The sequence below is a fragment of the Halichoerus grypus genome, chromosome 14 (assembly GCF_964656455.1).
Source record: "Halichoerus grypus chromosome 14, mHalGry1.hap1.1, whole genome shotgun sequence".
In the NCBI taxonomy this organism is placed as follows: domain Eukaryota; kingdom Metazoa; phylum Chordata; class Mammalia; order Carnivora; family Phocidae; genus Halichoerus; species Halichoerus grypus.
Window position 1 is genome coordinate 61,893,425 of NC_135725.1, and position 15,508 is coordinate 61,908,932.

Here is a 15,508-nt window from a genome sequence, read left to right on the forward strand (position 1 = left end):
GGGTGGGGTGGGGAGGGAATCCTGGGCTGTACTCATGTGTAAAAGAGAATGCGTCAAATTGATGTGCTGAGAATTGAAGTGTGATTGAAAATGATCACCGGTGTATGACATGGGTGGGTAGTCAGTGTGCCCATAGCCAGTAGCAGCGGGCTACCTCGTGCTGCACTTGGCCGACCTGAGGGTGGAAGGATTGACAGCCCAGCGTACCTTTAGTCCACTGTGGTTGGGAAGCTCAGGTATAGAGGACATCCTTGGCCACCTCCCAGGTGGAAGGTGCACAGATGGGTGCCGTCGGAGAGTTCCTGGCCTGTGGGGTGCAGGCACCTCTATGAACTGTACCCCACATGTGTGAATTGCTGCGATGTTTTCTAAAGGTCATGGAGCCATGGATGGGAATCCTGGGATTAGGGATAGGAGAGGAGGCCTGGCCAGGGACGGCCCCATGGTGGCACTTGAGTTCAGCCTTGTAGGTTGAGAAGTGACAGAGGAAGGAATCTTGGGATTTGAGGCACAGGCTTGGGAGGTGCCAGAGTGTCCAAGGACATGCAGGTGATGGTCTGGCAGGGAGTGGCTCCATGGGGACGAAGGATTTTGAAGGTGGTCAGAAAGGAAGCAAGGGGGGTGCCTGGGTGACATAGTTGGTTAAGCAGCTGACTTGATTTCGGTTCAGGTCATGATCTTGGGATTGTGAGATTGAGCGCCACATCAGGCTTTGCGCTCAGTGTGGAGTCTGCTTGAGATCCTCTCTCCCTTTCCCTTTGTCCACCCCCACCTCTAGGCTCGTGCTCTCTCTTTAAAATAAGGAAGTCTTGGGCGCCTGGGTGGCTCAGTTGATTAAGCGACTGCCTTCGGCTCAGGTCATGATCCTGGAGTCCCTGGATCGAGTCCCGCATCGGGCTCCCTGCTCGGCAGGGAGTCTGCTTCTCCCTCTGACCCTCCCCCCTCTCATGTGCTCTCTCTCAAATAAATAAATAAAAAATCTTTAAAAAAATAAAATAAGTCTTAAAAAAAAAAGGGAAGGAAGGAAGCAAGGGTCTAAAAGCCTGCAGAGTTTAGACTTTATTCTATTGGTGGTAGGGAACCATGGAAGGCTTCTGGGGATATGCTGGACTCAGATCTGGCCCCCCACTCTCATGCTTACCCCTAACTTCCCCTCACATGCAGCTTGGCTTCTTGGGCAGGCTGTCCCCTCTTCACAGTACAGACTCCTGCCCACCAGGACCAGGCCGTGCAGGCCCACCTGTGCGTATCCTCTGCCAGGCTGACATCACGATCCCCTGCTCCCTGACAAAGTAGAATTGCAGAAACAGAAGAGATCAATAGGCAAGGAAGGGTCCTGGAATCTCTTAAGAATCAGTAAGTGACCACAGATGGCTTCCATGTTGCTAAAGGATGATCACAAAGATGCCAAAAGCTACGCAGTACTGTCTTGGATAGGAACAGCTAGAAGGTAGTGCCTCTTTGTACGTAGGCAAGCACTCAGTTATAGTCATATGTAGTGAACTCCCCATCACTGGCACTATTCAACCTGGGACCAGCTGACTGCCACAAGAAAATTGCGGAGGGGACGTGAGGTGAGTGAAGTCCTGTCCAGGCCTAAGTGCTGTGTACTTGAAGCAACATGAACTCCCAATGAAGAACATGGTTACAAGGGATATATTCATATTTATTAAAACAAACCACAGTTTATAAAATTAATGTCATTTAAAAAATATCTGCAAGCAGTTTGCTGTATTAAGAAATTTCTGTAAGTATAAATCTGAAGGAGAATTAAGTAAGTGATTTTATAGTCATGGACCCCAAGGAAACCCTAGTCCTGTATTGAGACTAGTGAGGGAGCTTCCTGCTACTGCAGGCTGTCTGTGGGGATGCTGACGGGGCCGCGCATGGTACAGCGCTGTATGGTTTTTAAAGCAAGTCCATAACCACTGGCTCACGTGAGCCTCCCAACACTAGCAGGCAGGGTCATTACCCCCATTTTACAGATGACTCTGAGAAGTGAAATGACTAGCCTGAGGTCACATGACTGTGCACCGAAACCACCGTTTTCTGGCTAGCACAGGTCTGGATACAGAGTAGGCACTGGGTCAAAGCCCGTTTTTGTCCTGTAGAGTCCAGCTCTGTCTCGGATATGTGAATTCCAAACTCAAGTTCCTCTCCGGGTGCAGGACCTCATCTCAGCCCAAGGAAAGTTACCCGGAGGCAGACTCAGTAGCCGAAGTGAAGCATCACAGGCACAACAGGGGCAAGCAGGCAGCAGCCAGAGAGCAGCCGTGTTAGCCTGGACAGTGCGGCCTGGTAGACGTGAGCACGACCCCAACCCCACCCCTGGCTCTGTGACCTGGAGCAAGTTACTCCTTCTGGATCTCTGTTTTGCCCTGTGTAGAATTGGGGTAACTTTCTACCTCCTAGGGATGGTGTCAGGATCAAACGAGTTAATAGTTGTAAAGCATCGGAACAGTGCCTGACAAAACAGCAGGTGCTCTGATTACTTGGCCCCGGCCGCCGTGGGTCTGGAAATACGTCTTTGTTTGCAGGGAGAAACAGAGACGCAGGCTCAGGCGCATCCATCTTCTGTCGGGAAGGCCCTGTCAGAATTCAGCTCTGGCTCATCCCCCGTAGAATTAATTCCCCTCTTTTCAGGATTCCCGGAGCAGTGTGCTTAGACACTATGCTCTCTATCCAGCTAGAGTTTTAAGTGATTTGGTTACAACCAAAGGCACTCTTTAAGGTTCCTTCTGCCTTGATTTCCACTTGTATTACATTGCCCTGTATGAAAGTGGCATTTTTAGGTCAGAAAACTACTAGAAATTGGCGTTTTTATGTGCTTCAAATTAATGAATGCCCTGAAACCATAAGTGGGTTTCAGCTTTGCATCTTCTTCACCCTACCACTGCCCTCTTGCCAACCACCTAAGAAGATAATTTAACACAGTATGATTTCAAAACCATCTAGGGAATTTGACAAATAATGATGCTAAATCTTCAGAACTGAGGCACAGACCCAGAAAAGAGGCCTTCCCCTTCCTGCTAGAGGAGCTGGCCTGTGAGGTCCTCCTGGTTTGGCCTTTTCTATTTGTCACTTCTTAATGGAAAATGGGGTTCTCTGGGCCGTCCAGACTTTACTCTTAGCTCCTCCTCTTTTAGTTCCAAGACAGTTGGGAAAACTGCCTGTGGTTGCTAAGCAACGGTCGCCTGCTGGTTTCTTCCCAACATCCCTTGAGGAATGAATAAGCAGTAAAATCTCCCACATTGAAAGCTGGGCCTGAAGAGCTGGGACGGGGCAAGTAAAACACTTGCCTTGGGGCTGGGGCGTGGCCCAACTTTAAGGAACTTTCTTTTAGGACCTTAGTCTCCCCAAATGTACAGAGAGGTTAGGCTGGGTGATTCATGAGGACTTCTCAGCTCAGCTGTTCTTTGATTCAATGATAGCCACCTGCTGGTCACTGACTGGGAGGGAAAGGGACATCCTGAACTTTTCAGGGTGGGGAGGGTATAGGACATAGCTGCCCTTGGAAAGCTTCCAACCTAGCTGGAAAGCAAGGTCCTAGATGTGTGGCTCTCCTAGTGTGGCTTGGGAAGACTTCCTGGGGCAGTTAAGCCAGGGGAAGGCTGAGACAGGCAAAGGCAAAGGTGCCGAAAGCTCTGATTGGAGGGTCTCTGAAAAGAGCAGTAGAAGCTAGATGAGCATAAGGAGTTTGGGGGCAGACTAGAAAAGCCTTGAATGCTAAGGTAAAGTGCCTGCTTTTTTCTCCCTGAGGTCCTTGGGAACCTCTTGGTAGTTCTAAGAGGTTAAATGAGGTTTGAGGCACAGCAATCTGGCTGTACAGACGAGGAGGAGAATGGGAGAGGGTTCAGGCCCCGAGGTGTTAAGATGCTCTTGTGGCTGCTCTGAAAAGTGACATGGACAAGCTGAAGCGGAGTGGAGAGGAGGAGGCAGGTCAAAGGGACATTAGGGGGAAAGGGCTGGATGACTCTCATTCATTCACACATTTATTGTGCGCCCACTAAGTGCCAGGCATTGCTGACTGCTCTATGAGGGAGAGGCCTGAGGCTGAGGATAACCTATTCTGACATGGTCAGGATGCTCAGGTTCTCTTGTGGGTGGCACCTGGAAAAAAAGCAGTGTAGTGGCAGGGCGCTGGGGTGGTGGAGAGGTCCAATGAGACCCGGTAGAGGACCTGTGTTTAGGGCATGTTTGAAACTAGCCAAAGAGAGGAGCCTTTTCAAAGCACCGGGCAGGACTAGTGGGGGAGAAGATGGGGTGCTTGGGAGCTGGCAGCCCAGCCACATCGGGTCTGGTGAGACCAGAGCAGTGGAAGGCCTAGGGCGGTCACTCCGGTCTCGGCCCCTAGGGCAGCCGGGGGATGCTGATGGCCCCTTCCCAGAGGCGCAGGGCCGGGTAGAGCGGCTCCTGGAAAGTGGCCCGGAAGGTGTGCAGGTGGCTCATGCCGCCCGACACGTCGTAGAAGGAGAGGACGCCGGCCTCGTAATCCAAGAAGACCCCGAGACGGTCGGGGTCGTCGCGGGGCCGCAGGCGGCTGCGCTGGCCGTCGTGGAAGGCCCAGTACTCGAGGTCGTAGCGCTTGAGGCACCAGGACTGACGGTTGCAGCCGAGGCGGGCGGCGGCCGAGGCCCCGCAGCGCCGCAGGGACGCGTAGGCCACGCCCACCCACCAGCCGACGCCCGCCTCCTGCACGTCCACTTCCCAGTAGTGGCGGCCGGCGGCGTAGCAGTCGCGACCCAGCACCTGCCACAGCTTGTCAAAGCGCAGCGCGGGCGTGGGTCCCAGGCGGCCCATGAGGCCGCAGCGCACCGTCAGGCGGTCCGCAGAGAGGCGCAGGCGCGCGTGCATCGTGTCCGGCTCCAGGGTGGGCGTGCGCGCATCTACGGGGGGGGGAGGGGGGCACACATGGTGGGCGGGGCCAGCGCGGCACCCCCGGAACCGGTCGGGGCTCCTGTCCCCGCCCCTCCCATCCTCACAACTTCACCGTAGTAAACGAGACACCCGGAGTCGCCAGTGGATAAATGAAACGCCACCCTTTAACCCTGATTGCCTCCGACGAGGTGGGAGGTGGCAGTGGGATATGGGAAGGAGTGACAATTTCACTGAATTTTGTGCCATGGAATTTGTTGCCAATTTCTTAAAAAATTAAGAAATCCTGTCCCTATTCATGCTTGGGTGTATACCCTTCCAGTTTTTATCTTGACACTTTATACTTTTTATTGGTATCATACCATACACGCTTTTGGGTAATCTGGTTTTTTAAATTTGTTGATGTATTTACGAACATTTTCCCCTATCAAATAATATTCTTTTATCAGAGCGTTTTAATGGTGACCCTAAGATTTTGATGTGTTGGGTGTATTATACTTTAACCTGTCCTTCCCCCTTCTCAATATTTAGGCTTTATTTTTTTTATTTTATTCATCTATTTGTCAGAGAGAGAGAGAGCACAAGCAGGGGAAGTGGCAGGCAGAGGGAGAAGCAGGCTCCCCGCTGAGCAGAGAAGCCCCAGGTGGGGCTCTACCCCAGGACCCTGGGATCATGACCTGAGCCAAGGGAAAAACGCTTAACCAACGAGCCACCCAGGTGTCCAGTATTTAGGCTTTAAAAAAGCTCTTGAAAACACAAATATAATTACCTCTTTATGCATCTGATTATTGCTTGAGGATACATTCCTAAAAGAGGAAATGCTAGATCAAGATGGATAATTTTGCTTTTAAGGCCTTTGGTAAATACTGCTAACTTGTATCCCAGAAATGTGGTGCTGACTTAACTCCCAATAATTGTTCTTACTGCATTAAACCACATCTGTAGGCACGAAAAACAAAGTCTAGATGGTAGGGGATGTGGATGTTCTGCTTTAGTCGATACTGTAGAATTGTTTGTGGAGTTTCCTGTAGCAAGGTTTTGCACATCTTTTAAGATTTATTGCTGATTTTTTGAAAATGTCACTGAAAATGTTTTTAAAACTTCATTTTCTAATTGTTTATTGCCAATATATCGAAATGAGTTTTGTACACGGATACTACATCCAACAGTTGTTCTCAATTCACTTAATAATTCTAATTTATCTTTTGATTATATTAGATTTTCTGTAATCATGTCATTTATGAATAATGATCTCCCCCCCCATCTCATCCTTATAGCTTTCATTTCTTTTTCTTACCTCAAGGCACTGTATAGGACATCCAGAAATGTGGTTATGGTAGGCATCCTTTTCTCCCACTTCTGGGTAAATACTCAACAGAAATGCATGCATATGTGCATCAAAAAGACATGCACAGGAATGTTCATAGCAACATCATTCACTACAGGCCAAACCGGAAACAAAATCCAAAATGTCCTTCAATAGTACAACGTGTGCTATATTCATACAATGGAATACTATATACAGCAGTGAAAACAAACTACTTCTACACACAATAATATGGATAAATCTCCCAAATATTAAGTGACAGAAGCAAGACACAAAAAAGTACAATCTGAATGATCTAGTCATATAAAGGCCAAAGACAGGCAAAACTAATCTACAGTGTCAGAAATCGGGAGAGCAGTTACCCTTGGGGGAGTAGTGAATAGGCTGCATGAGGAAGGCTTTTGGGGAGCTGGAAATTTCCATTTCTTGGTCTGAAGGAGGTTATAGACTGTATTCACTTTTAAAAAATGATTGGGGCACCTGAGTGGCTCAGTTGGTTAAGCCTCCAACTCTTGGTTTTGGCTCAGTTCATGATCTCAGGGTCGTGAGATCGAGCCCTGCACTGGGTTCTATGCTTGGCACAGAGTCTGCTGGAGATTCCCTCCCTCTTCCTCTCCCTTCCCCTCTGCTGCTCCCCCTCCCCACCTCTCATGGCTCTCACTCTCTAAAAAGATAAAATCTTTAAAAAAATGATTGAGCAGCACCCCTTTGATTTTGTACTTTTATGTATTTTAGATTTCAAAGTTTACTTTAAAAGGCACATGCCCAGTAATTCCACTTTGAAAAATTACTCTTAAAAAATGAGCTAAGGTATATACCATTCACTTATTGATTCAGCAAATATGTACAAGAATGGACATTTATTGCAGCATTGTTTACAGAAATGAAAATGTAAAGCAGCCTAAATGCCCAGCATTTTGAGATTGGTTAAATGTGGCCTATTCAATCAATGGAATACCATGCATCCTTTAAAAATAATGATAATATTTAAATCTATTGAAATAAATTGTTCAAGGTATACAGTTAAATAAAAAATTTACAGAGGAATGTGATCCCACTTTTAAAAATCTGTACACATATATGTTTTTAAAATGTCTGAAAGAATGTATGCCAAAATATTAATAGCATTTTTCTTTGGGAATATATCTTTTTTTTTTTAATCTAATTTCTAATTTTCTGTAAGAAGCATCCATTACCTGTGTAATTTTTTCAGGGAACAAAGATTTTCACAATATATCACTAAATGAAAACACAGGTTACAAAACAGCATGTATAGTATGATACCATGTTTGTAAAAAATATATATATTAAATACATCCTTGTATGTATAGAGAAACCAAAGAAAGCTAACAGGGCAAACAATAATAGTAGTTATCTATGGGAAAGTGATTTTCTTTAAAAAATTTTTGTTTTTGTTTCCTAGTTTTTCTACAATGAACATGTATTATTTCTGTATTTAAAATTTTTTATTATTATTACTTTTAGGTAATAATCTCTACACCCAACATGAGGCTCAACTCACGACCCTGAGATCAAGAGTCGCATGCTCTACCAGCTGAGCCAGCCAGGTGCTCCTTATTTCTGTTATTTAAAAACTAGCAATAAAGGTTGAAAAAACCCAAGTTGGGTGTGTTAAGAAAAAAAGGGGGTGACCTCCATTTCTGTGACCTCCCCCCGCTTACCCATGCACCCGGCCCTCTCCACCCCCCCTTTGCTCCCCGCTCCCTGGGGCTTACATTTTAAGAAGAGTGATCGCTCTGGTGAGGGGCTTGTTTTCAAAAGGGAAACTAGCTTGGTGCTCGTGGAGCCCGAGAGCTGGCAGTTCGTGTCTGTAACAGATTGTGAGAAATGAGTGCCTGGCGCTCATGCAAGCACAGCAAATTACAAAACGTACTAAAAATATTACAAAACTGGAGATTCACATTATCTCTTCCCCAGAGGCGCATGCAAATTTAAGCAGTAAATGCAAATTCAGGAATTCGAGACAGACAGGAATACTCTAGGACAATACTCGGGTCTAAGGAGAAGTGTAGTTCGGAGGGTAGGAAGTGAATTCAGGCCAGTGTGAGTGAGCCCCGAACCCGGGGACGGGACAGCAGGCTCAAGGAGGACCGGGAGAATCAACGATGTATTCAACAGTCAAGCATGGGGGCAACTGCCTGGCAGACATACAAATTCCGGGATAAAATGGAAAATGAGAAATTAGGTCATCAGAAAAGGTCATGTCCAGGTCTCATTCCAGTGCGAGGGGTTGAAGGGAAACCCAAGCCATGGTCCCTGTCTTCCACAGCTCCATCAGGTAAAAGAGGTGAGAAGTGGGCTCACCTGAGCTACCCCCCAAGGCACGGAGTGCTCCAGGTCACAGAGGAGAGAGAGGAATCAAGGCAGACATCATGGAGGAGGAAGCGCCTCAGCTAGCCCTTGAAGGAAAGGGAAGATTTGGACATCCAGAGAAAAGGATGGGAGGCTTTCCCAGCCAGAGGGTCTGAGCGGGAGCACAGGCATTAAGGACAGGTGCTCGTAGTGGCACCTAAACTGGGGAGCCATGGAAGGTGTCTGCGTGAAGGCAGACACGAGCAGAACTTTCAGAGCTCTCTGTGGTGGGGAGTGGATGGGGCAGGGTGAGCGTGGAGGCAGAGGTCCTGCTCGGAGGCTCAGGCCTGAAGTGGGGCAGGACGGCCGGCAGAGGGGCCGGGGGAGGAACTGCTGCAGTGGCAGACGAGCCAGGGCCTGTTCACTGGGAGCGGACTGGAGTCAAGCAGCAGCGGACTGCGGGGAAGATGCACGTCCCCTTCTCAGAGATGCCGACTCCACGTCCCCATAAAAAATCCAGCTCCTCCTCCTGGTCACCCTGAATTCTCACCCTGCTGTATTTTTCTCCAGAGCACTTACTGCTGACATACTCGGTTACTGCCTGTCTTGCTCCCAGAGCACGGAGCACCACAAAGGCAAGACCTTTGTTTTTGTACCCTGCCGTGCCTACCAGTGAAGAGGGGCTCAGTAAATGTTCTGGAGGAATCGTAAGAGCGGAGATGAATGAAGGAAGAAAGGTATTTCTGAGCGCCTGCTTTGTGCTAGGCCCTGCAGGGACCTCGGAGCAGGACTCAAAGTGGTTCTTACCCTTTGGGCATTTACGACAGGCAGGGGGAGGCTCTTGTATCCAGCTCAGGGACAGCCCCAGGTCGGAGATGCAGCAGGGCGAGGAGGGGGAGAGAAGTAGTGGCCAGCACAGCCGGCCCAGGGTGGTGTGGAAAGGCTTCCCAGGTGAGCGCCGCTGGGCTGGCCCCGCAGGGATGGTGGGACTTGGCCAAACAGAGAGAGAGGAGGAGGGGAGTTGGCTATTCCAGCTGGGAGCCCAGAGCAGGCAAAGATAAGGTGCAGCAGAATCCTGGGAGCAACTCAGGGGTTAGAAGCAGAGCAGGATGGTTGCAAGAGGCAGGCCAGGGTCTCAGAAGAGGAAGGAGGTGAAGTGTGAAGGGTGGGTAGGGCCTAGGCCCGGGAGTCCTCCTCCGCCCAGCCATGGGCCTTTGTGTGGAAGAGACAGGAGTCAGGTCTTCGCAGTCGTCTGTGGGTTAAAGGGTACTAGGGGAGTTAAGAACACGAGGATGGTCACGCAGCAACTTACTCTCCTTCAGGCGAACATCCAGTGGCGTCCGTAACATGCTCTGCATGGCGTCCACGAGGCCCTTAAAGAAGCTCTTGACGGGCTCGAACGAGAGGGGCTCGGGGTAGCACAGTTCTCCCAGGCTCATCTGCTTCTGCAGCTCCTGCTCCGCGGCCCTGTACTCCTGCGAGGGTGTGCGGGGGTCAGGGCGGCTCCGGGAGCAGCGGGCCAGCAAGGGTGGCCCCCGCCCCGCCCCCGCCCCGGGAGCAGCCCAGGCTGTGCTCCCGGAAACAGCTCTGGCGAGACTGCACTGTTGACTTCTCCCTCCCTCCCTTCCTTCCATGTTCCTGGAGCTCTACTCAAGGCATGAGGGGCAGAGGAAGGAAGGAGGCTGGCTGACTGCACCTGCCCTTAAGTTGCTCACCACCTTGCAAGGGGCCCTGAAACTTTCCAGACACTGCCACAGGGCTCGGCCTGACGTACAGGGGGACGAAAGGAACGACGGGCCAGTTTCCTGGGGAAAGAGCCCTCTGGGCATGTCCAAAGGAGGGAGCAGGAAACCACGTTCCAGGAGGGAAGTCAAAGACCCTGGAAATTCAGCTGGAAAGCCGACTGAGGGAACGTGCCCCCCACCGTGAGGACCTGTCCTGTTTACTGCCTGGACCTCACCCTTTAAATAGCCTTCCTGGGTTAAGTGTGGCTTTGCTAAGTAGAAGCTAGAAAACTCACTCTCCTAGCCTCCTTTGCACCGAGGTGCAGGCATGTGACCAGGCTCCTCCAGTCCGAGGCCTGGGTGTGGGAGTGCTGGTGAGGCCAGTGACAGCTGCTCGCAGTTCTCGGGGGCAGCAGGGGGTCTCAGTAAATGTTCATAATAGAATAAGGAATGAACTTGAGCACACCTGTTTCTGACTTTTGCCAACTCAGGGAACAGCTCCCTAGCCACCCATATTTCAAGCCAGAAGCTGGGCATCATCTTGGATTCCCCCTACTTCCACTCACCAATCCTGCTGCATCTCAAACCTGCCTGCCTCTCCTCACCCTGATGCCTGTCCGCTGGCCCTGGGCTCTGCAGTCCATCATCCTCCCTGTCACAAAGTGACCTTCCAAAAGCATTACGCCGACCAGGTCGTTCCCCAATTCAAAACACTCCCCTGGCTCCCAAATCTTTACAGGACAGTCTAAACCCATGGCCAGGCACATATGGCCCTCCGCTAACTAGCCCTGGCTTCCGGATCCAGCTGCATCTCCCAACAACCCCTCCTCCCTTGTACCCCTGCCCTGCCTCCAGCCAGGCTAAACCCTAGCGGTTCTCCAGCCTGCCAGGCCCTCATGTGCACGATTCCTTTCTGCCTGGGATGTCCTCTCTGCTCTGTCCCTCTGTATATCCCTGGTGAGCTCCTCATGCTCCCACACCCAGCTCCATGGGCACCTCCCCTTAGAAGTCTTTTCTGACCCACACCCGCCAAGCAGAACTGGACACTTCGTAGACATACTTTTGCTGGTTCGCTTGGGCTGTGTTGTAAATAACTATTTCTGAGCATGTCTCCCCACCCTCAAGGTCTTAATGTCAAACGGGGGCCTGGCACAAGCAAGTTGCTCAGTATGTATTTGAAGAATACATGAGTGAGCAAATAGAAAGGAGGAATGATGGGGCGCCTGGGTGGCTCAGTTGTTAAGCGTCTGCCTTCGGCTCAGGTCATGATCCCAGGGTCCTGGGATCGAGCCCTGCATCCCTCTCTCGCTGTGTTTCTCTCTGTCAAATAAATCTTTTTTTTTTTTTTTTTAAGATTTTATTTATTTGTCAGAGAGAGAGAGAGAGAGCACAAGCAGGGGGAGCAGGAGAGGGAGAAGCAGGCTCTCTGCCGAGCAGGGAGCCCGATGTGGGACTCGATTCCAGGACCCTGGGATCATGACCTGAGCCGAAGGCAGACGCTTAACCGACTGAGCCACCCAGGCGCCCCTAAAATCTTTAAAAAAGAAAAAAAAAAAGAAAAAGGGAGGAATGATGAATGATGAACATCAGTAGCTCTGGCACCAGAGAATAAAGAAAAAAGATGATAAAGCCCTGAAACTGAATCTATGATACAAGAAAAACATTCTTCTCCATGGAAGCATCCCTTTGTATTAGATATCCCTACCAAGTACCATTATTTTTAAAGAAACAAACAAATGTACCCCTCTGTGCACCTCGCCCCTCTCAAAGTATAATATCCAACGTGCCTAGGAAAGCACGTCACCCAGCACTGTTCGGTGTGTTCTGTTAGCTAACAATGAGGCACACGGGCTGAGCTAAGGCCACAGACACGCACCAGCCGACAAGTATTTGCCGTGGACTGGCTTACCTCGTTTGGTACTGCCTGATTGATTTGTCGGTCTTATTTTCCAGCCAAAGCCTAATCTGTGATTAGACTCAGTGACACCTTTACTTAGTTGTCCCACAAGCCTGTAAAGCATCTCACAAAGGTTATCTAACACAGCAAGGTTTTCCTCTACAGCGAGAAAACGTAAGCCAAGAGAACACCAGGATAAGAAAGTAAGCTGGAAGCCAGAGTGAGAGGAGGAACAAAGTGTATGCCGCCAAGTCCCTGCCAAGCCATTTGAAACCTATGTAGCTCTGAGGTTGCCAGAAGCCAGGGCGAAGAAGGAAACGGGAGGGTTATGTGAGTAGGAAAGCCATCCCAGTGCACGGGGGGCCGAGCAGGAGGATCAGCACAAGAGGGGAGTTTCTCCCGTGGTTCCTTGGGAACAGGAACACCACTCTCAACAACATGTGTTCACTAATATAGCAATGAATCACAGGGGCTATTTCCTAGATGCTCCCTTGGTATAAGGTAATAGCCTCCAACAGAGCCCAGGGCCAAAGAGTACCATCCTTCTCTCCCCTTTGAGCAAAGTGTGAGTCACGTCTTGGAGCCTGCTCGGTAGCTGGAAGGACCCCTGCCTTTCCAGGAGGGGGTCTCGAGTAAGAGGGCGCAGGCAGAGGGCCGGGCAGCCGTGCTGGTGGCTCTGGAGTCAGGCCGACCTGGGTTCTGATCACAGCTCTGCCGCCTATTAGCTTTGTGACCTCGGACGAGTCACTTCACCCCCCCGGCCCTCAACTGCTCATTCATAAAATGGCGTGAGAACATCCACTTTGCAGAGTTTTAGTAAATATGAGAGCATAAAGTGCTTGGAACATAGAGCCCCCCCCGCCCAAAATGGCGGCTGTTAATTTTATGTCGTTAGTCTAAGATGTATATACTCTTGCTAACAGTGCCTATTTCCTTACCACTTGTGTGGGGGCAAGAAAGCCTGCATGCTGACAAGGCAATTCTCAGTGCATAAACCCTGTGTTCAGTGCCACAGTAACTGAAATGAAATGCCGGGGGCGGGTGGGGGGTGGAGAGCAGGGGTCCGCTGTGAGGGCAGGAGTCCAGCATTACCTGCAGCAGCAGGATGGGATCGGGCTCCTGGCTGATACTCCAGACCCTGCCGGAGAGGCTGTGCATGCCATCTATTTGCTCTTTGCAAGATTCGATTTGCTCCCTGTACGCCTGGAGGGTTAGCTGTGTGTTTTTATCAATGAATTTCTTGGCCAGCGTTTCCTCTTCATCAAGTAGTATTCTGAGTTCAGTGAATTTTCCCGTCAGCCAGGTTTTACTTGACTCTGCATGAGCCTGAAAAGAAACCAGTTGCAGATGATATCACTATCAACGAGGGAATCCGGAATAATCAACATGAAACAAATTATGACAACCTCTAAAAAGTGAGCTCAGGAAGGTGGCCGGGCAAGTGTAAGATCAGCTTGTAAAAACTCCAGCTTTCCCAAGTACCACCTATAACCAATTGGAAAATGCATGGAGAAATATAGTGGGGAAAAAAATAGCAAGATACCAAAAAATAAACCTAACAAAAATTGTAATGAACTACATAAAGAAAAGCATAAAACTGCACTAAAAGACATTTAAAAAAAAAAAAACCAAACCTCTGAATGTGTAGAAGAAAAGACCATATTCCTGGCTAGAAAGATTCATTATAGTCTACAAAGTCATTGCAATCCCAGTCTTAACATGTGGATTAAACAAATGGTAAATTATGATGGCGGAGAATAAGCACAAGAAAAGCCAAAAACTTCTTTTAAAAAGATCAATGAAGGATGAGCTGCCTTATTAAATATGAAAACAAACCGTAAAGCTACAGGATTTAAAACCCTGCGGCTTAGGCATAGACAATGATCAAGAGCCAAAAGAGTTCAGAAATGAACTGTGTGTGTGTGTGTGAGAGAGAGAGAGAGAGAGAGAGAGAGAGAGAGAGAGGGAGAATGGTGGCACTTCAAATTACTGGGAGGAAAGAGTGAACTATTCCATAAATGGTACTGGTACAACATGCAATTAACCATGTATTTGAAAAAATATTTGGTTAGATCCTCATCTTATACCATATATAAAAATAAATGCAAACAGAACCCCACCTTGCCAAAGCAGTAGTCTTGCCAAAAAAATGAGACTCTGTGTCTGATAACTCTAAATTTACCTTAGAGATCCAATTTAGAGGACGTGCAGAGAACAGAGGAACATGACAGCCATCAACATGAGAAATACGCCAACCAAATACATTTTGAAAACTTTATCTCACTTCTAATTCAAACAAACAAAACGTGACATTTATAACACAGTTGGGAATGTGACCACTGGTTGGATACTGGATGATCTAAGGGAACTGTTGTGAATTTTCACAGGTGTGATGATAATAACATGGCTGTGCATGTAAAAAAAAAAAAAAAAAAAGCATCATCTTGTGGAAATAACACCCTAAACTTTTACAGATAAAATGGCATGTCTGGTATTTGCTTCTAAATAAATGGGTATGCTTGAGGTTTTCTACAACAAAAGGTAAACAAACAAATTCCACATAGATTAAAGCACTACACATTTAAAGCCATCTATCAGAATGAAATACAAAACAATTTTATTCTAAAAATTTGAGACCTCTGTAAGAGGAACCTAAAACTCAGATAGCTAAAAGGTAGCCATAGTGGGTTTGATCAGATAAAAAATGAAACTCTTCCTAAGAGGGAAGGTTCTGTAGACAACGGTTCCACGACAGGTAACAAACTACACAGGCTTATCATCCATCACATACAGTAAAAAAAAGAAATCATTTGATTTAAAATGGACCAAATGCATGTAAGTGCCAATAGCTGGATGAAGGGGTACGCAGCCTCTCAAACAGTCAAGGAAGTGAGCGATGTACCAGAAAATACCTTCTGGCCATCAGCCTGGAAGATAATAGAGTATCGAGTGATGTGTGGAGTAGGCACTTACCTACCCTGCGGGTCACAGTGTCTCTTGGCACTGCATTTTTAGGGGACAATGTGATGATATAAAAATTTTAAATGCAGCCATCCTTCGATGTAGCAATTCCTCTTGTAAGAATTGATCTCAGAGGAGGAGGAGCAAGATGGCAGAGGAGTAGGAGACCTAAATTTCATCTGGTCCAAGGAATTCAGCTACATAGGGATCAAACCATCCTGAACACTTACGAACTCAACAGGAGATCGAAGAAGAGACTAGCAGCAACTCTCTGAACAGAAAAGCGACCACTTTCTGGAAGGTAGGACGTGCGGAGAAGTGAATCCGAGGCGATATTCGGGAGGATAGACGGCGGGGGAGGGGGCCTCCGTCAGCTGCTGCTACTGGCAAGCGGTAGAGCCGCGGAGCATG

General features: G+C 48.6%; 1 protein-coding gene across 1 annotated transcript in view; it reads right to left on the reverse strand.

The window, feature by feature from the left end:
• Positions 1-1,645: 1,645 nt before the first annotated feature.
• The window catches only part of TRIM14 (tripartite motif containing 14), a 33,135-nt gene continuing 19,272 nt past the window's right edge, over positions 1,646-15,508 (reverse strand). The window contains exons 3-6 of the mRNA XM_036074167.2: positions 13,229-13,462; positions 9,828-9,990; positions 7,939-8,031; positions 1,646-4,886 (exon numbers count right to left, since the gene is read on the reverse strand). Of these exons, the coding sequence (XP_035930060.1) occupies positions 4,351-4,886; positions 7,939-8,031; positions 9,828-9,990; positions 13,229-13,462 (1,026 nt within the window). The 3' untranslated portion in view covers positions 1,646-4,350. The remainder of the gene's footprint in view (positions 4,887-7,938; positions 8,032-9,827; positions 9,991-13,228; positions 13,463-15,508) is intronic.